Source organism: Fundulus heteroclitus, chromosome 15 (genome assembly GCF_011125445.2).
Source record: "Fundulus heteroclitus isolate FHET01 chromosome 15, MU-UCD_Fhet_4.1, whole genome shotgun sequence".
Classification (NCBI taxonomy): Eukaryota; Metazoa; Chordata; class Actinopteri; order Cyprinodontiformes; family Fundulidae; genus Fundulus; species Fundulus heteroclitus.
This window is the reverse complement of record NC_046375.1, coordinates 14,797,733-14,818,706: the sequence shown is the minus strand read 5'-3', so window position 1 is coordinate 14,818,706 and position 20,974 is coordinate 14,797,733. Positions and strand designations below refer to the sequence as shown.

The 20,974-nt window shown below is 38.2% G+C and overlaps 1 protein-coding gene across 1 annotated transcript in view; it reads left to right on the top strand.

Annotated features, from left to right (window-relative positions):
• The first annotated feature begins 6,025 nt into the window (after positions 1 to 6,025).
• Positions 6,026 to 20,974, top strand: part of pinx1 (PIN2 (TERF1) interacting telomerase inhibitor 1) — a 30,898-nt gene continuing 15,949 nt past the window's right edge. Inside the window, exons 1-6 of the mRNA XM_012880711.3 lie at positions 6,026 to 6,117; positions 6,545 to 6,654; positions 9,436 to 9,528; positions 9,794 to 9,875; positions 11,444 to 11,533; positions 19,189 to 19,271. Of these exons, the coding sequence (XP_012736165.2) occupies positions 6,099 to 6,117; positions 6,545 to 6,654; positions 9,436 to 9,528; positions 9,794 to 9,875; positions 11,444 to 11,533; positions 19,189 to 19,271 (477 nt within the window). The 5' untranslated portion in view covers positions 6,026 to 6,098. The remainder of the gene's footprint in view (positions 6,118 to 6,544; positions 6,655 to 9,435; positions 9,529 to 9,793; positions 9,876 to 11,443; positions 11,534 to 19,188; positions 19,272 to 20,974) is intronic.

The window sequence follows — 20,974 nt, the reverse complement described above, 5'->3', positions numbered from 1 at the left end:
TGCAAATCTGTGTACTATTTAAAGATTCGGATTAAGTTTTGATACTTGCAACATCCTCCGTTGTAATTCTGCATAGTTTATGTTCACTCATGGTGAAAGACCCCAAGAGTTAACTTTACGTTTAAAGCAACTAGTGCACTGAAGACTAGAGATGCATAAAATGGATTTGGTTGAAGGAGAAAAAACAAATAACATTCTTTATATTCCTCTGCCTACTACAATGTGTTCACTGAAATGCTGCTTTAACAAATCCTCATAGGTCAGATCGATTAAACTAGATCTAGACAAGGGGGATATTTAAAATGCATATGGGTGTGTCAAATACAGTAGTTTTATCAGATCAAAAAGCTAACTTTGTAACTTTGGTGCTATCAAGGAAAATCTCATGTAATGCAAACCTGGTAATGCCACAAAAACAATGATGTGGACTTCCCACAGTCTATGGCTATTCATTATTCATTCCTCATAAGAAACTTCAGGATATATGTAGAGTAAATCTATCTATCTTATTGAAAGGTTTATTTCAGTAACACAATTCACTAAGGGAACCGTATTAACACAGACTGATGATGTTTTAAAGCCCTTATTTCTGTTAATTATCTATTTTTTTCACTGCCAGCTAATACAAACACATAATTTAAGATTAGAATATGGCAACAGACCAATAAAAAATGCACAATTTTTCATCCAGAAATGGGGACTTAATGAGAAGTACATTTAATAGCACCGTAAAGTATGTATTTTTTTTTTCTAAAGGTAATTCTGATCTGACAAACACTGAGAAATGCATATTCTAATGGATTGAATACGACTGTATATATAAATGACATCAGCAGAAACCCTAAACGCGAGAAGCTTAATTTTGTCTACATATTAGAATTATAAGCCCAGCAGCCAGCGATGTCTGTGACCTTTCTTCAGTTTCACTGTGTCAGGCTGCAGCAGCTCTAGGTAACCTCGGGTTGTTCGTTTCTTGGCTTTGAAGGAGACGAGCACAGAGACTGAATGCACCAAAAGATTCACTTAATGTTGGGCTTACTGTTGAAATCTCTCACTTTAACCTTGTTCATCAATTCATCATGAATATTACTATTATGCCATTATTAAGAGGATCAAATACATGGTAATTAAACAATTTTTTGAGTGGCAGGAGTTAAGTCAGCTGCAATGGAAAATCTGCAGTTGTGCTAAATTTGCAAAAAAACAAAAACAAATATTTTGCAACTTTAAGCCTATAAATTATATATTTTTTATTTTATTTTTCAAAAAAATCTGGAAAGAGAAGCAGGGCCATGCTGTGGAGGGACTTTTCTTTATGTAGAGGGAAGCTGGTCAGAACTGGTATGATGGATGAAACTAAATACACGGCAATCCTGGAATGAACAACCTGCCAGATGCTGCAAAAGACTTGAGGCTTGGGCTTAAGATCAGAGAATGACCCTGATCATACATCCAGAGCAGCAGTGGAATGGCTTAGATGAAGGCCTGTTATTGCGTCCAAATGGCCTAGTTCATAACCAAACCTGAATTCAATCAAAGACAGGTAGCAATTCAATTCAATTCAATTTTATTTATATAGCGCCAAATCATGAAACATGTCATCTCAAGGCACTTTACAAAATCAAGTTCAATCATATTATACAGATTGGGTCAGATTATACAGATTGGTCAAAAATGTCCTATATAAGGAAACCAGTTGATTGCATCAAAGTCCCGACAAGCAGCATTCACTCCTGGGGAAGCGTAGAGCCACAGGGAGAGTCGTCTGCATTGTCCATGGCTTTGCTGCAATCCCTCATACTGAGCAAGCCTGAAGCGACAGTGGGAAGAAAAACTCCCCATTAACGGGAAGGAAAACCTCCGGCAGAACCGGGCTCAGTATGAACGGTCATCTGCCTCGACCGACTGGGGGTTACAGAAGACAGAGCAGAGACACAACAAGAGAGACAAAAAAGCACAGAAGCACACATTGAATATTTTGCAATATTTGCAATATTGCAAAATTGCAATATTTGAAAAACTGACGTTCACAGATATTCTCCATCTGATCGGATTGACAATGAACTGCTTCGCTATAGAAGATTGGACAAACATGTTCTGTGTCTCGATGTGCAAAGCTGGTGGAGCCATCCCTCAAAACAAAAGTACTATCTCAGGTTAGATTAATACAAAAACATGCATGCAAGCCACGGTTTGCAGGCACGCCGCTCCCACTGGCTGAAGCCTCTGTGGTCAAAGAGGCGAAATACGCCCACACGCAAATGTAGATTTTAGTGTCTTCCATGCAAATGTGAGTCACCCTTTGTCTCGCATTCAAAGCTTTCTGAGAGCTCAGGAGAAGTGAAAAGCAAACAGTATATTTTGGAAGCTTATCTTGTCAAAACCTTGATTGTTGTACAAGACGTCTCTTAGACGTATGCTCACATACTTGAGGTCTAACTTCCCAGAGAGCTCCTCCTCGTTCCCCGTAGACCTGGTGTTATTTTGTTTGTGCTTTGTTTGATAAATCCCCACAGAGCGCTGCAGATTACATCTGACTGTGACAGAAAATAAAGGACAGGAACGCTACAACAGCTGATGGCCCTCGTGGGGTGCTGTCGCCATCGTAACGACCCTTTACTGTGTCTCTTACGCCACACGTTTTGTGTAAGGATGTTTTACTTGAAAGTATAACCCTCCCCTTACAGTCAGAGAGGTCAGGCTGCTGAGTCATTCAGTCTGCCAGGAATTTGAAACCTCGCTGTTCCTGCTCTGAACATGACTGACACACTGCAATTTTGTGCACTTTCATGGCCGTGCATCTGAATGACTTTAAGATGCTATCTGTAAAACCCCACACCCCGGCCGTGTGGCTGGCAGTCTTGGTGCGTGAAGATAACAGCATTAAACCAGTCGAGCCTCTGTTACGCAACTTTCCTGTAATCCCAGGAAGGGGTTTTAGGTGTAGTTCATGGATCAGATTAGAGTTTCACGCGATCCAGTTTGGACCAGTTCTGAAACCGATATCTGTTGCTGGAACAATAGGCGAGATTCATCCGTGTTTGTTTTATTTCGCCACGGGAATCAGTGCAACTGGGATAGGACTACATGGAAAGCCTGAAAGAGTGTGACATATATCGCTGGTTTAAGTTTCATCTTGCTCAGAAAAAAAACAAAAAACTCTTCTTTTATAACCCAAAGCCAACTTTAAGGTTCTAAATCAGAGTAATTTCTTACAATTGCAAACTGTTTAATGATTCACGTCAAGCACAGCTAGACATAGAGCATGCAGAATATAGACCAAAGCAAAAACTGTCACTGTAAAAGTTGGCTCCTGATACTGTATGTGCAGGTGCTGTGCGTCACTGAAGGGGATACCAGTTATGTAAGAGTGATTTTGGTATTCAGTCTGGATGTTTACTCTGGACAAAGAGACAATGTTGCACACACAAAAATCGTTAGTGAGATGCTAAACTGCTAAAAAATAAAAAATAAAAATGTAATTCCTGGTAATACAATTAAGTATATTACCAAAAAGTAGATAAAAAAATACGACAACACAAATCTAATTTCCACTTCTCCATTTGCTGTCTAACTTCTGACATTATACTCTTTTGTAAAATATTGTTCCTGCATCATTCTATCACCTTTGTTTAGCTTTTCTATCCCTGTTTGAGAAACAAATTTCCACACCATGATGCTACCACCGCCATGCTTTATCATAGGAATGATGTGCACTGTTAGTTTTCTATCAAACAGTGTTTTGTATGTTAAAAAGTTACAATTTGGTCTCATCTGACCAGTAAACCCTATGTTCCTTGCATTAAACTTCTCCATAACTTTATTACTGGCATGTCCTTGATATTCATCAAACTACACCCAGTCCCCACCCCCCGCATTATAGTGACCGTTTGTGTGAAAATAATTGTGAAAATGTGCAATAAGGTATATATTAGGCCTATTGGTGGAGCTTGTTAAGACCCAGCACAAGGAGTCCTCATGCTTGCCTAGTTGCCAGCCTGAAGCGCCCCCTGCTGATGCGTTGCGATACATGTTGAAACAGGAAAACAAGCTGGAATGATTTTTGGCCGCTTTGACAACTACCTAAATAATAATAATAATAATAATAATAATAATAATAATAATAATAATAATAATAATAATAATAATAATAATTATTATTATTATTATTATTATTATTATATTTTATTTATTTCAACAAAACATAAATAAGCTTGCACATAATAACCTTTATATAGGATAACACATAATCCTCACGGATTATGTGTTATCCTATGTGTTACCTGTTCGAGTGTATTACCTATCGCAATCGTAACGTACATTTATAATGGAAAAAAAAAAGATAAGAACCTCTCGAATCTGGGGTCCGTTCTTCGTACGTTGCTTAAAACATCCAAGATCAAATGAGACATCCAAGATGATTTCATCCGGCTAATCATGATCCGGCTAATTGGGTTCTTCGAACACACCTGTTGTTTACGATTAGCATGGCTGGGTTGAGTTATCTGAGACAACTGCGCGTTCATGCGTTTGTTTAAAAGGGGAAATGTATCGATAGTAGAAACATTGATCAGCAGCGCTGCTATTGGCTGTTCAGCAAAGAACGCCCACAGTTTTTCTCCCAGCAGAACAAGAGCTTTTAATGGAAGGTTATGCCGAATATGAGTCATTAATTAAAACACCTCAAAATCTGTTAAAGCCAGGAGAGAGGGCTGGCAAAAAGCAGCAGACAAATTAATGCATAAATACTGTCCATGGTAGATGTTTCTATCACTTTCTACAGCATGAATTTTTGCATTTTAATAATCTCATATTTACTTTGTTCTTTTATGTCAGAGCCTCCACAGGACCCACTAGAAGGAACAAGTAAAAGTGAAATACAAGAATATTCTACAAAATGGTAGCCTTTCATTATTACACTTTATTTTAAAAAGGCACTTGTTATGTCAAGAGATCCAAATTTCAGTGTCATTCCTTAGAGACGGAGGTAAAGGACACGTGCAAACTGGGAATTTTAACAAAAAAAGCTTTATCCATAAAAAACGAAAATCTTCCTTTTCCAAGTCATCCACAGTTTACACGGTAAAACTGTATTGCTCCGTGTCTAGATAATCCATCCATAGTTTTTTTTAAATACAATATACGGCTCGACAGGAAGCAAGCCTTTCAAAGTAAACTAAACTTCACAATAAAATGGCCCGAACAACTCTTCTTACTGAATATGATAAAAATAAAAAGCAAACTATCATACAAATAACTTAAATATTTTAGATTTATGGCTCCAACACTCCTTATTCCTCTTCAAAAGCCAATGTTAAATGATGTGTGTGTCTGTTTATAACAGCCACCAAGAAAAATCTCTCTACAATCACACTGTCGCGCTGCACTAAAGGATCCTGTCTATTGCGCAATACGTGATTAATTCGAAAAAATCTGCAAATTATTCTTGCACCTTCCGCAACAGGTTGCTGTCGTAAAAATGGACATGGCTACGACAGACTTGCCTATCTCCTCCGCTTATACAGCTGTGATCTAATCTTGTTTACATGAAATAAGCCTGCTCTCGAGCAGGTTCAAGCTGGCGCACATGTTGCTATGACAACAAGTGCAGGATGTCTTTCGAAGAACCAAACGATCCAAGATCATGCCAAATCGTCAACAATGAAATCCTGCTAACTGAGTTAGCGACGTACGAAGAACGGACCCCTGTTTGCGTAAATACAGAATTTTCAAAAATAAAAATAAATAAAATACTTGTTAATTATTTGTAAAAACAACTTGTAGCATGTATTTTTAGAAAAAAATATTTTAAAAGATGTTTAATCGAGCTAAAGCGTAATAAAAAAAAACGCAACTTCTTTATGACAATTTGCAAGATGTGAATACCTATCCGCATTGATCTCTTGGTTTCCTGTCTTTAAAACGTTATGTACTTTTTCTGTTAAATATTTTGACCTGTGTATGTTACAAATGTCTATTCGTAATAATAATAATCATGATAATAGCTGAAAAAGCTTGCAGGTGGTGAGAAAGTAAATACATTGCGTTCAGGCAATTTCTGGCAGCCCTCCTTTGCGTCATCTGTTAAAGGACCCGGGATGTCAATGCTTGCAGAGCGTGCGTATATTTTCACAGTTTTTTGTTGGATTTCATGTTTTCTGTACCACCTTTTATGCTGTTTGTGGTTTCCGGATGCATTTTTACTTTGATTTTAGATTAATTATTGGCCGGAAAATATTCCCGTGTTTTGTAGTTTGTCTTCGAGAAGCACTGCAGTTAGCATTAGCATTTTACCGTCGGTGATTTAAACACGTGTTGGCTTGTGGACCCGGTCTCACAGTATTGTAGCTTTTCGTCAGCCCATTTACTAAACTGAACCACTGTCTATATTTTACATCAAACATCTTACGTCATTAAAAATGAATACATCACGACAGTGTTGTGTGCTAGCTTTAGCCTGTGTACACTGACTGTACTTATCTAAGTGAGCTGGTTCTCAATTTCCATGGCGGACTGTTATGTAATCAAGTTGCTCCCTGTAAAGCCCGCAGGAAACAGAAGTGGTCTGTCGACCCCAGGAACAGCGCCTGGAGCAATGATGACAGTAAATTTGGCCAGAAAATGCTGGAGCGGATGGGCTGGTCCAAGGGAAAAGTGAGTGGGGCTCTATTTATGCCGAAAATGTATTTGAGTTTCAAGTTTTAAATGGGAAACGAAAGGGCAGGCTTTGGAGTTTTTGGTTAAGACTGTTCAAAACAGGCAATTTCTTTAGGATAATTATGTTTCATTCTCACAGTAAAGAATAAAATGAGTTAGAAATACAAAACGTTTTAGTGGGGCAAACCAAAAGCACCACCAATTCTTTAGAAAGAAGCAGGAGATCATCATCTTCAATCTTTATTTAATCTTTATTTATAAGATTTGTTGAGATCAAATATCTCTTTTACAAGAGTGTCCTGACAACAAGACAGTTAAACGTTTAGTTACAAAAAACACAGAACAATATCAATAACTAAATAAATAAAATCAACTCTCCTAAAATCAATTTAAACAGTGGCATACAGATTTTGTTTCTGCTAAATCATTTATAAGACCCTTGAAGTTATAAAAAGAGACCAGGTCTTTCAAATAAAGTCCATCCTGAAACAGATTCCAGGCCGATGGGGCTGCAAAATTAAATGCTTTTGTATCAAATTTAGTGTTGACTCTTGGCACAGTCAATAAAAATAAGTCCTGTGAGCGCTTCTGATAAATAAGGGAAATCGAATAAGCAGGAAGTAGTTGTAGCAATGCCTTTTATACATTAAAAGACGCCAGTGAATCCAACGTCGAATGGAAAGAGGAAACCAACCAACCTGAGAATATAGTAAACGACGATGAGTACAAAATTTAGAGTTTGGTATAAATCCATGAAACGGTGTTCAAAGCATGAAGACGCTTAGAAGTAGAAATCAGATATAAAATGTCACCATAATCCAAAATGGATAAAAATGTAGCACTTACAAGTTGTTGTTTTTTTTTTTTTGCTCAAATGACAAACAAGACTTAATAAAAAATAAATAAATCTCAATTTCAAACTTTTTACCTAATTTTTAATATGCAAAGTAAAAGATAGTGACGGATCAATAGTTATACCCAAATATTTATAATGTGGCACTACTTAGATTGCTATGCCTGTAAGAGTATGAATAACTGAAATTTTATTTTTTATTTTTAAAGAAAAAGTCATCAGTTCAGTTTTCTTAGAATTTAATCCCCATTTTAAAGTGGCCAAGTTGTGTCCAAAATGTTAAATGCAGACTGTAGATTAGTGATTGCTTGATCTAATGTAGAACCAGAACAATGTAGAACAGTATCATCAGCATAGTAATGATAATTAACATTTTGGATTGTATTGCAAAGATTGTTTTTACAAATAATAGAGTAGAGGCCCAAGTATTGACCCCTGTGGGACCACTTTGGAAACACTTAAGAAAGAAGTAAAACAGTTTATGCTTTCATACACTTTGGTCTTTCTGACAAGTAGTTATTGAATCACCCACATGCGTTCGATAAATCAACATTTACTCTTTAAAAGCAAATATTGATTGACTGTCAGACACCATCTATTAGCCATGGCTAGCATATGTTTAAGTCAGTCTTGAAGCAAGTTTTCTTTAAAAAGATCAAGTAAAAATGTGCCAGAACCAGGCAAAATGCATCCTCGGATTGGTTTTGAAGTCAGGCAGTGTCTTACCTTGTTTAAAATGTTTTTATTTTATAGCTATGTGTTTTCACTTTGTGTCTTTCTGCACAACAACCAACCAATCAGTCAAATAGCCTCTTAATATTGGTTGGAAAAAATATTGGTGATTTCTGAGTTCTTATTGAAGCTGCCGTCTTGTAACAGATTTTTAATGAACGATAAGCGGCACATTCTAGAATAAGCCCAGACAGAGAAGTTTTGGTGTTGTGCACTTCTCTTTCTCAACACTTTTAATGACCCTTTGGTAAGAGTTGCCAATTGTGTCATCATTCTGGGAAATGTCTTCAAACTTTTACATCATGTCCCTGTGCTTTTTTTATTTTATTTTTTTTATTAGCCAAATCCAACCAGAATGAATGTTATTTGAAGAATGACACTTTGGATCTTCTAAAATCTTTGTTACTCGAGGTCTTCACCACAGAGTTGGACATTGATGCTTATATTTCTTCCCTTTGGAGATAATTTAGGAAGGTGTTTCTGTCATTGACTACATATGCTTTGCTTTTGTCTGCCAGATTGATGTCTGATGCACAGTGTGCCAGTTTTTACTTTCTAGAATATATTACAAATGTGTTTGCTGGTCATGGACAAAAAACCATGGCCATCTTTTTGGCTGATTTCCAATAATTATTACAGAGGTATAAATCTTTAAATCAACATTGCATCACTTCCCGTTCTTTAAAAAGCAGCACCTGATGCTACTTTCTCTTTAAAATGTTGCAGATGTGTGTTTTTAGATTGTTTTTACACAAATTTTGCTTTTCAACTTTGCCTTTATTTTTCTTTATAAACAGTGATAATTTGGAATCTGATGGGACTTTTGTATACACAAGTTTAGATTTAAAAAATGTTGGGACAAGCTATTTTATTTTGTTGAGGGAGTATGGCTTTCTCTTTTTTCTGTATAGGAATCTGGACATGAATGTTGAAATTCTCATCTGTTGTTTTATATACTTTTTAATCTATTGTTGTCAGAGCACACATAATATATAAAGCAATTGACTTTGCACTTTTCTCAGATTTGAATGGGCTATTTTACTGGAAATGACTACATAAGCAAACAGTAGAAATGTTTAATGTTTGTGAGGAAGTTTGATTGTATTCACATAACCTGAATTATAATTACTGTGGAACTGTTAAGAAATAAACTCACCAGCACATGTTGCTACTCTGTCTTTTGTTCTTTTCAGGGGCTGGGCAGGAGTGAACAAGGATCCACAGACCACATCAAAGTGAAATTGAAGAACAATAACCATGGGCTCGGAGTAAATGCCAGTCATGAGGTCAGTGCTGTTATGAAGAGAAATTAACTTTGGATCTAAATTAACTGTTTTTACCCCATTGACTAAGCATTTGTTTCTGAACTCTAACATTTGTTTGATTCTGGGCCTTCGCCCCGTCTGCCAAATTAATTTAAAGACTTAATTGAAATCATAAACGACAAAAAAATATTTTTTTATATTTGTATAAATTCAAGAAATGTGGAGCTACAATATATATATATATATATCTGTGCATTGACCGTCATTTGATCTGTGATTTTTGTAGGATAACTGGATTGCCCACCAGGATGATTTTAATGAGCTTCTGGCTCATCTGAACGACCACCATGGTCAAAACACAAGCAACGGTAGGTACAGGAAGCATGGTAAACACTTTTTCTGAGCTGTTTGCAGCTGCATATATGAGAAAACAATATCCCATTCCACTGATTTAAAATATGCCTTCTCTTGAGATATTGCTTGAGTATTTCCATGCAATGTTCTTTTCTTATGATCTCATCTATTTTGTTTCTGCCTTCTGCAGAAAAAAAAACTTCCCCTAACATAATGCTGTCACCCTTATACACCTGTGATGGTCTTCTCAGGCTTGTAAGCTTCTCCCTTTTTTCCTTTTTAAAATATAATGATGGTGATCGTGGCCAAATATTAGTTTTATCAGACCACAGGCCATGTCCCAGAAAATCAAGGTTTTTGTCCTTGAATGCATTTGGAAACTAATCTGGCCCATGTTGCTTTTGGAGTAATGTCCTCATCCTTGCCTATGTTAATACAGGACTGTGGATAATGAAACTGTCTTTATCAACTTCAGCCATCATCTTCACAAGGTCTTTTGCTTTTCTTCTGGAGTTGATACCTGCATTTTACCGTTGTGCAATTAATTGCATTTGCAATATAGTTTAAATTTTAAAAAACACAATTTCCAAATCTCAGATGTCTGCAATTTTTGGCTACATAACAATTAATTGATAAGACACGTCCTTTAGGTGTAGGTAATATGTTTAAAGTGGGTTTGCCTCCACATGGAAGGAAGAGAGTCGCAGCAGTTAGATAGTCTAATTTTATTATTTGTTTTAGAGTTTATATAATCAATACATTTTCACTAGAAACATTCAGGATAGCATTGATTACTGGTCAAAATGTTTAATACACAGACTTTTTTGTTGGTTGCACTTTATTCTCAACAAGGCTTGACGTCCAAGTCAATTGAAAGTTATTCTCTTGAATAATAATATTCTGATGAATAAAAACAGTTAAATTTCTTGTTTTAACTAGTCCTTGTTTACAAATATCTTTATCTACAATTTTGTTGTTTGTGGTTAATGCAGAGAAACATCAAAATAAATATGGTAGAAATAAATTGCAATTTAGATTTTTGGCAAAATCGCACAGCCCTACTGCATTCCCATCCAAACATGTTCATATCTGGGTATAGTTGTTTGAACAGAGGCACATGGCACCTTCAGGCATCTGGAAGATTTGGTCAGGGCTGATCTGTCATCTGGGCTTTTACAAAAGACACAGTAATCTTAATTTGAACAAAGTTTATAGAACCATCCCTCATTTTTCTGGCCTTCAACAAATTAAAATCCCTTTGGTAATCCTATTTGACCTTAGAATTTAGTGTTGGACACTAGGCAGTTTATGCAATGTATGCAAATATCTGTCTTCTATTGTAGTTTTGGTTGCCTTTTAAACAGCAGAGGGTGCTACAGTTCAACATTTTGTATAGAAGAGAGATTTATTTCCTCTCTTTTCATGGTTCAAATAACATTACCACTATAGATCAGATATGGAAAAAGCACTTTAAAATTGTTGACGTATGCATTTTGTAGTGGTTTGATGTGAAACATAACAAACTAAAGCTTATTAATCTGTAGTTGTGACCATAGTTTTTCCTTTGACATCTTATCTGTAGAAGTTCCTCCAGATGAGATGAAAGGTTTCAGCCTGGAAGAGAAATCAAAGACTTCCAAAAAGAGGGTTCATTACACAAAATTCACAAAAGGTGAGTACATTTATTTTGTCAGACGGCATTTTCCAACTTGAAACAGTTTTCACGCCGACCAACCAGCAAAACATCGTCTGCACATCAAGCTCCTTCAGGTTTAGGTCCTTCTACAAACTCAGAACAAGGCTCTTCATCCTAGAAGCTGATTCAGACGGAGTGAGGAGTGCTTCTGCTGCTTCTGCCAGCGCTCCCCTACAGCGCACACATGACCTCTTATGAAGACTTGTGCTGTCGTCTCAGACCACAGACTCTGATCAGAGTCCTGTCGGTATCTGCTGGGTCAGTTGACCCAGTGCAGGTTATTTATAGGCCTTCCCACTCCTTTCATTACCCTTTACACGTCAGGAAGTAAAGATTTGCTGGTCAAGGCCGGTACACTGATAGGCTCATAGAGCGTTGCATGTTCAGGACCACTGGAGGCTTAAGTGGAAAACCGTTATGTTTTACTGCATAGTCTCATGATTACATAATAGCTTAGTGAGATTTGAATGGTAAATAACGACTTGGTGTCCAACATACACTTTGCACTTTGAATGAATACAGTTATGATCATAGCAAACTGATGCAGTACTAAAACTGAGGAATCTAATGTTGGGTTTTCTTTTCACTTATTTGATGTAGGCACTAATTAATAATAGTCTTCAGTAGGGTTTTATATCTGTAATTGTGTGTCACTGAGTTCAGATCCACCTCATCAGATCTGAACACTTGACAAAACAAATATCTCAACTTTTGCTTCACCTGGAAGAACCTTTTTAATGTTTTACGTCATTCAAAAGCAACTTCCTGTTTCCTGTTTGGGGCATCTGGTATCTGCATCTGCTGTCCCCCACACATGCAGAAACAGCACCTCCTCTGACCCATTAGATGAGCCGGCCTGATAGGCCCTAGCCTCAATCTCTCCTCCAAACCCCCTCACGTTGTTGTTCCTAATTTGGAACAAGCCAGAAAAAGATCTACTCCTGATGCACACTTGAGCATGAAGTTATGACTGCAAAGATCTTTTAATATGCATTTTTGTTGAATTTCTTCCAGCATTTCAATTCTATAATTTTTTGTATATTCCCGTTGCCAGGTTTTAGTCACATAAGCTGTTTAGACTCGCAGAATTGCATTATAATCTAACATTACCCTGGGTGAGTATGTTTGTATTTGCTGACTACAGGTGCGTCCATGGCAGCTGTAACTAATATTTGTAATTATCATTCATGCAGCGTGTTGCACACATTGTTCAGCTTTTGCATATCCCCCTCACTATTCATTATCGGATATATGCATTCATGGCCAACTGGGATGATTGGAAAATGTTATTCCAACTAATTTAAAAACTTGGCCTGTCAGTTTATATTATACTAATGCTCAATCATGTTTTACTTTAACTAACCAGATGGCTTAAGAAGATTTTATTCAACTACATAAAAATGTCAGTTAAGGAAACTGCTTATATTTTAAAGCCTGTTTTAAAGTTTTTAAGGGTTGTAGAAAACTGCTTGATGAGCACTGAGGGTTCACACAGTGGAAATTTTGTGTGAATGAATTTAGGAAAGACAGACTTTGGAGGAAGGTTAATCAATATTTCCAGCAAAAAAAAGGCACCCTAAAGCAGTAAAGGCAGTAATGTAGTGCTGCACAAGTCATCTATATTAGTATTTATAATTACAAAGGACTGCTTGGATGCCATATTAGGTTGGTTTTTATAAACTATATTGCCCAAATAGTTTGCCTATCCGTCCAATCATTGAACTCAGGTGTTCCAACCACTCCTATGGCTTCTGTTGTATGAGAATTAGCACTTAGGCATGTAGACTATTACTAACATTTGTGAAAAACGGGTCGCTCTCAGAAGCTCTGTAAAGTCCAGCATTACAGTGATGGGATGCCACCTGTCCAGTAAGTCCACTAGCAAGAGCAGGAGTAGAGGATGCCGCTTGCAAAGAGTCTCCACCTTAAGATGTTAGAACACCTTTTAGGTTGATTGGAGCCCGGCCTTCTCGTCAAACATCGTCTGAACTCACAAATGAACTCCTGGAAGAAATGTCAAAAATATCCTTAAAGACATTCCTAAACATATGGAAATCCTTCCCTGTTGAATTAAAGTTGTTGTAGCGCCAAGGGTGGGCTGATGTTATATTAGACCTTATGGATAAAGACAAGTATGTCACTCAAGTTCATATGTGTGTGAGAGGATGTTAAAAAACTTTTCTCCTCATGTTATCTTTTGAAGGATGCACACATCTGCAGGCTTTTTATTTGGAAGTAGCTATAAAGTCATTATATTAGTGCAGTATTAGATTATCAATACGTTTGGAAAAAAAAACATATAGGGTGTTTTGCATATATGCAATCTTCTCCAAAAGCTCAAAATGGACTTACTGTCATGCAGTTTTCACCTTAGCACAGTACACAGGGAACACAATTTACACCTAAAGGGTGGATTGGCAAAATAAAAATAATATTTAAACAAAATAAAAACTGTGCCAGAATCTGAATCAGATACAGATTAGGGATATTGATGGTAATTACCTAAAATGAACTAGTTACAGTACGCCACTGTTAAGGTTTATATACTGTTATAAGTACACATTTATGGTAGATTCTTAATTTCCTTTACATTCATGTTCTTTAAAAAATTAAGAATGAATTGTACTATTTAGATTTTTAGATTGTACTAAGGCTGTTTGTAACCAAGGCAAATGTTATACACATAAATAAATAGTGGCTGGTAAAATATTTGAGTGGCCGGTAAAATTTCCAACCCTGGCTGAATGTAGTGTGACGGCAACAAGAACATTATCAACAACTTCATAAAGTTTTATAAAACCACATGCCATTCACCTTTAGAAGAGTAGGCAATGATGTAAGATTCTAATGATATGATAATCTAAATGATCATGTGAATTTTATTTAAAATGGGAAAATAATCATTCTAACTGCTGCTGAAATAAAGTAGCAAATTTTAGCTGTTGCGATGTGAACTAGAATTTTACTTTTAGTTTGAATTTGGCACATATACCTAAACATTTTGAATAACCAATTGCTAAATGTACTGTTTTTTTCGGACTATAAGGCGCAATTAAAATCCTTACATTTTCTCAAATTGAAGGTGCACCTTATATATATATATAAATATATATATATATATATATATATATATATATATAAAATTACCATTGTGCTTTCTGACCTGTTTTATGTGGTACAATGTGATCAAAAATCTGTTTAAAATGTGTAAGTACAACTTTGGTAAGCAACGAAGCCGCTCCGCTCCATGGATATTTGGAGCATTACGGTGCACTGTGTCACTATCTGATCGGACCCCTTAGCTGCCTGACTAATGTCAAAACTACAAGTGCATTTATGTAAAGGCCCCCCACATACTCGTAGTTCACTCCGCGGAGGTTCGCGCGTACGTAGGTATGTGCAGATCTAAATTTTTATGACTTCGTGGCTGTTTTATATGTGACAGCGAGCTTGATACACTGAGCTGCTCCAAGCAGGTGGTCACAAGGACGCGCTGCATCACAGTCCCTCTCTGTTCTCACTGACAGGTGTGTGGTGGGAGCCTGCTGAAAAAGAAATGGCTCTAGGTGCTCAGCTAGCTAATCACACATTTTACCATCCGTTTCGCCGCTTCGTCTCACTGGCAGAAAGTGGGAATTGTAGGAATTTGCCACAAGAAATGTAGGCAACAGTACGCTCGACTATGAAGGGTAAAACGTCCACGGAGCGTCAGCGTTGTGTCCGCCAAGCTTACAGTATGTGCACAGTACGCCTGAGTATGTGGGAACTTTTAGGCAGCCCACGCCTGGAGTACATAAAATAAACCTAGTAAGTTAATTTAATATAAAATTTACGTTTATTTTGGCCTTATATCAGAAACAGGGCAGTGTAGTCCAACTACTCTGTCCTCCCGACAGAGACGGATAGAGAACAGTGTACGTGAAGGGGCGGAGTGATATTACACACTTGGGAAGAATATTTATTGTGCCGTATAATCCGGTGCGCCTTATATGTGGACAAAGACACACAGACATGTTAATTTATGGTGCATCTTATAATTGGGTGCACCTTAGGATCTGAAAAATATGGTATTGAGTAACACCAAAATGACAAGCTGATCTGAGCTATTTAAGTTAGCCAGCATGCATTCGGCTGCTTTACAGACATAGTGCACATAGCTCGTCCCCTGGGGGTCAAAAGTTTCGTCATCGAGACTGCCAGTCAGTTTTTGTGACTGGAAATATTTCAAAACAGCCCAGTTTGGCTTTCTGGGAAGCCAAAGAGAAGTCCAGGAGTCTTTCTTCAGCTACCTGACTAGCAGCGAGTGATGAAAGAGCAGTGCTGTCATTCTGTGCCCCATACAACCAGAAAAACTGCAGGCACTCCACCCTATCTCTGGCATCTTGTTAAAAGCATTTTAAACGAATGCAAATTGTGTAAACGTGACTTTCTCAAACCGTTGACACCAGCAATTATCCCTTAACTAAACAGGCCAAAAACGTCACAGAACCTGTAAGGAGCTGGAACGTAAATGAATATATGAATGAACTTTTTAGCTGATTTCTTTTTTTTTTTTTTTTTTTTTTTAGTATGAATGAAAGGTTCTGTATATTATTGGTGAAAGGTTTGAAGCAGAACTTGTTGGTGGCTGTTATCTTCATTATAGTGGTCTCAGTTAATTTGTGGTAAAGCTCCCAATATCATTTAGATAACTTTTTTCAACAGAAATTGAGGGACATGTTTTTCTATTCCCTGTTGGTGCAGGAATGAGGAATTGATCCCTGGTTTTCCACCTGTGCCATCGAAAAATAATTTCTATTTATGCATGAATAATTCAATCTGGTATTATCGCCAGTGTTTCTAGATGTCAGAGAAAGTTTTTTGCCTTTTTTGAAATGTTTTCAATTTCTGGTTTTAGTTTAGTACTTTTGTTCTTTAGTGACGAAACTAAGATGGAAGAGTTTAGGAGGAATTGCAGGCAGGGATGTTTACTCTTCCATTCAGCCATTTAAAGCGTCGACAGATTTGGCAGCAGTCGCATTAATCTAACCGTCATTAGCAATACGACACTACTTTAACCCGTCCCTGCTGAGAAAGGCCACAACTGTTGCCCAGCAGCAAAAACTCTCAAAGATTAGATTGGAAATTTGAGAATTTGGTGTACTTTTAGAATGCAAACTTTAAATCCGAGTGCGTTTCAAACACAGCGGTGTTTGTTTTGAGGTAATCGAAAGGGCAAATCTGTGCTCCCCCCACAGTTTCAGTCGTAGTAAACATTTTTTCTTTTAATTTTCTCTTCAAGCTTAGACGGACATGCGTTGTTGTTGCCAGTAGCGATTTGTAATGACCAACAAAGAGCCAGAGGCGACGTGTAATCCACCACGCCTCTTTGCATGTTTCCACCGACTTGTTCAATGCCGACTGCCCTTTTTAATGAGGTTGTTGCCAAGTGAAGGCCGGCTAATAGATTTACTGTTGTTAAGCTTGTTACGTGAGCGGCTGGAAAGGTCAGGTAATACTCTGATACGTTCTTGATTGACTGTGAGAATGAAAGGTCAAAAAGTTCAGCAGCTGATTTTATCAATTTATGTTGCATCATGACTTGGTTTAGTTTATACATTTTGTTTAAAGGTTGTAGCTTAAGTAGCACCAGCCGTCTAAATCTGTACCTCTTCCTCTCAGTGCAGGCCTCCTGTTTACTGTCCTGCTTATTTTTTTCCATCGATACCCCACTTATGCTGGTTCGCTGTTTGCCAGCACTGAGGATTGATGGCCTTTGTTTGCGGCGAAAGGCACCAAAATCTCCACTGCTCAGGTCCAGGCTCCACAGCATAAACCAGTAACCCAGTTTTAATTGCTGCCTCCATCTATCACTTGTCAGGGCGGCCAGGGTGGCTGATGCAGAATTTAACTGCAGCTCTTCATCCCTCCCCTCTCTGTGGTGGCTTCGTTACAGCTTTTGGTCTTTGGAGGAGCATCTTTTTGTTATTGCAATACAGCCTCTTTCTTTTACAGGTTTTCAGAAATCTTGACCAGCTAAACATTGCACAAAACCGTTGAAATGTGCTTATTTGATTCATTTTGTTGTAGTAGCTGTACTTGGCATTAAACCCAAAGCTTTTTGAAAGCTTGTTTATTCCCATTCAAACGGCGCCGCATTGTTATAAAAATGCATTTGTGGGTTAGGCAGCGTGAAAAGCGTCCCAAATCCCTTTCTTCAAATGGCGGAGGCAGGGTGGTGATGTGGGTCACTGGAAAAAAAAAAAAACAGGCTTGATATCACGAGGAGATTCTGCAGCCAGTGGCCATCCCACATCTCTACTCCTGGGGACCAAACATTATCCTCCAAGATTTCAGTGCTTGCCACCACAGAGCAAGGTTTATTAGAAACTACCCCCAGAGTGTGGGAGTGGAGATGATTAAACGGCCTGTCTGCTTTCCTGACCTCAACCCTGTCGAAACACATTGGCCGGGTTTCTTCAAATCTTGAGGAATAGGATGTCATCCGGCAGCATTGCTGACCAATTCTACATGATGAGGAGGTACTTGGCTTTTCTCCGAGGCCCCACTAAGACCCCTATTTATTAAATAAATTAATTAGTAAATAAAGAAACGAGATGTATTGGGTAAACTTTATTCACCCAATCCAATAAGAAACACCAAACTACAATCGGTTGCTGAATATGCTGCTGGCAGAGAGGATTTGGATAGTTTTTATTGGCTGCTAACCTCATAGTCAACTCTGCTGACTGCATTCTCCCTACAGGTGTGACGCAATTTAAAAGCATCAAACAGGCTTGGCGACAGCTTAAGATTGATGTCCAAGAGGCGTTGTTTAAAAAAAACAACAAAAAAACCAACATAATTTAGCAAATTTCCTTATACGCAAGTTACAGCATGACTAACCCAAGCGCTGTCAATGTTGGGAGCATGTTTACTTTCAGTCTTTTCGCTCCGTAACTTAATCTGTCAGCTTTGCGTGCATTGTAAATCTTGCTTGACTAGTTATGTGATTATTTTTGCTTCTTTAACACATTCAGTTGAAAAGCAAGAAAATGTAGACGTGTTCCCTTTTCAAAACGGTGAGAAAATCAAGTCCTGCCAATTTTTTTTACATCTGACCCCAAGCCCAGAAGGCGACGAGCACCAAATACCCTCCACCTCATTTGTTTTAGTTTTCAGCATGCTTTCTTGGTTTTTACCTCTTAAACGTGCCCTGCTCTGTGACTTTCAAAGTCAAAAGCAGGGGAGATAGGGTCTTAAAAGCAATAAATAACCAAATGTTATCAGAGTCCCGCTAAAGGAAGAGGATGCAGCTGTTTGAACAGGACCCAGGCTCGAGACAGGCGGCTGCATGCTTCTGGAGCCTTTGAGGCCCAGTCTTGAGAACGGGAATCCGGAGACATGGCGGACCTTGTCGTCAGTTTATTTTTCTTTGCTGTTTTATCCCTGCAACATGAGGTGGACCACGCACAGCTCGGTTTTTTCTTTACCAAACAACCACCTCGTACACAAGCACAAAATGTCTTGTGTTTTCTCAATCGCTTGCTGTGGTTTTGACAAATCACGTTCTAATTTGATGATAAATGCCGGGGTTGAGTCCAATAAACTTTTAAACATTCATCTTCCTTTTTGGTGTTTATTTTATTTAGGCAAGGACCTGTCCTCCCGGAGTGAAACAGACCTCAACTGCATCTTTGGGAAGAGGACCAAGTCGTCTAAAAACCAAGAGCAGGTAAGGAATGAAACTGTGAGCCTTTTTCCAAATCTTCTCAGATTATATACCTGATCCAGCGAGTTAATTACTCGTCTTGCACTGAAAAAGAAGTTGTCATCTGAACTGAGCAGGCTGTCCCCTGATCTCTCTTAGCCTAATCAAAGTCAGGACTCGGGAAGCAAACGGCATACCTCTAGCCAGGTGGCTTGAGCTTATCTGTCTCAGTAATTGCTGGTGACCATCGGTTCTGATGTCCTCAACAGTTACTCTGGTACAGTGTGATCCCCCAGGGTTCTGCAGGGCCCAGCTCCCGAGCCGCCTCTGGCTGCAGATTAGCCATGTTGCAGTGAACAGCTTTAACGCTGCCAACGGGCCACTGATGGTGGCGAGAGCACTTAAATCCAGTTAAGAGATTTTCACTCTTACCTCTGCGTCCCCTCCTTCACACCTCCCCCCTTCTTCTACTTCTGTCTCACACCGTCACATCAGGGGGCTCTGTCTGCCAGGAGGGTTTATTAAAGCAAAAATCCAGATTGTGGTGAGGTTTGCAAAAATCTGAAGTGATGGTGCTCACAAAAAAGTTGTCTTTTTGCTCTTGGCATCAGTGGTTGGTCCCTCCAAATGTCACTTTGCCGTTTGACATTATAGTAGTAGTCTCATCCTTTTGAAACTTGCAGATATATATATATATATATATATATATATATATATATATATATATATATATATATATATATATCTGCAAGTTTCAACTGCAGAAGTTTTTAGAAATAGGTCTGCTTTAATAAAGTCACATTATTTGCCTCATTTGCAGATGCATCTCAGTTGATTTGATTTGTTTACACACATTTTAAGTGTTTCTTAGTTTTGATTGCTGTGGTTTAATAGCTAAAAAATCCAGATTTCACTTTCTCTGAATATTTGATTACATGGGAACAATAGGACTGTTTTTTTTTATACAGAAATTATAGGTTAAAGCTTACGCAATCATGGGGAAAACTGCTGACTTAACAGCTGTCCTGCAGACAGTCACTCACACCCTCTGGTAGCAGGCACAATATGAAAGGTAATTTCTAAACAACTTTTTTTTTAAACTGCTATATGCAAACATTCATCTGTCCATCCTTTGTCTATCAGGATATTATGTTATGCGATTGTGGGTCTGATTCTTACCTCTAGCAGTTATTGGGCGAGAAGCAGGGAACAGCCAGTCCATCACAGGGCAACACAGAGACATATCGGACAAACAACCACACAAACACACCCACCCCTAAGTGCAATTCAGAGAAACCATTTAACCTAGCATGTTTTTCGCCTTCGGGAGGAAACCGGAGTACCAGAAGAGAACCCATGCGTGCACAGGGAGAGTATGCAAACTCCATACAAAAAGAGTCCAGGATTTGAACCCAGGACCTTCTTTCAGCAAGGCAACAGTGCTACCAATAACCCTATATGCAAGCATGTGAAAGTTAAAAGTTGAGTGTATGAAAGATCCACCACATAGATGTGCTCAAGACGTGATCCTTTTGTTAAGCCTCAACTAAACCAGGGGAACATCTGAGCCATCTCAGCTGGGCTAAATACTAAATTAACTAGACTGTTGCTTTATCAAGTCAAAAGTAAGAGCAGGAAATCTTACGGCACTTCATGCTTCCCTCTGCTGAAACCCTGATTTAATTTCCCAGCATGATTTGGCACCTGCTCACACGGTCAATGGTATC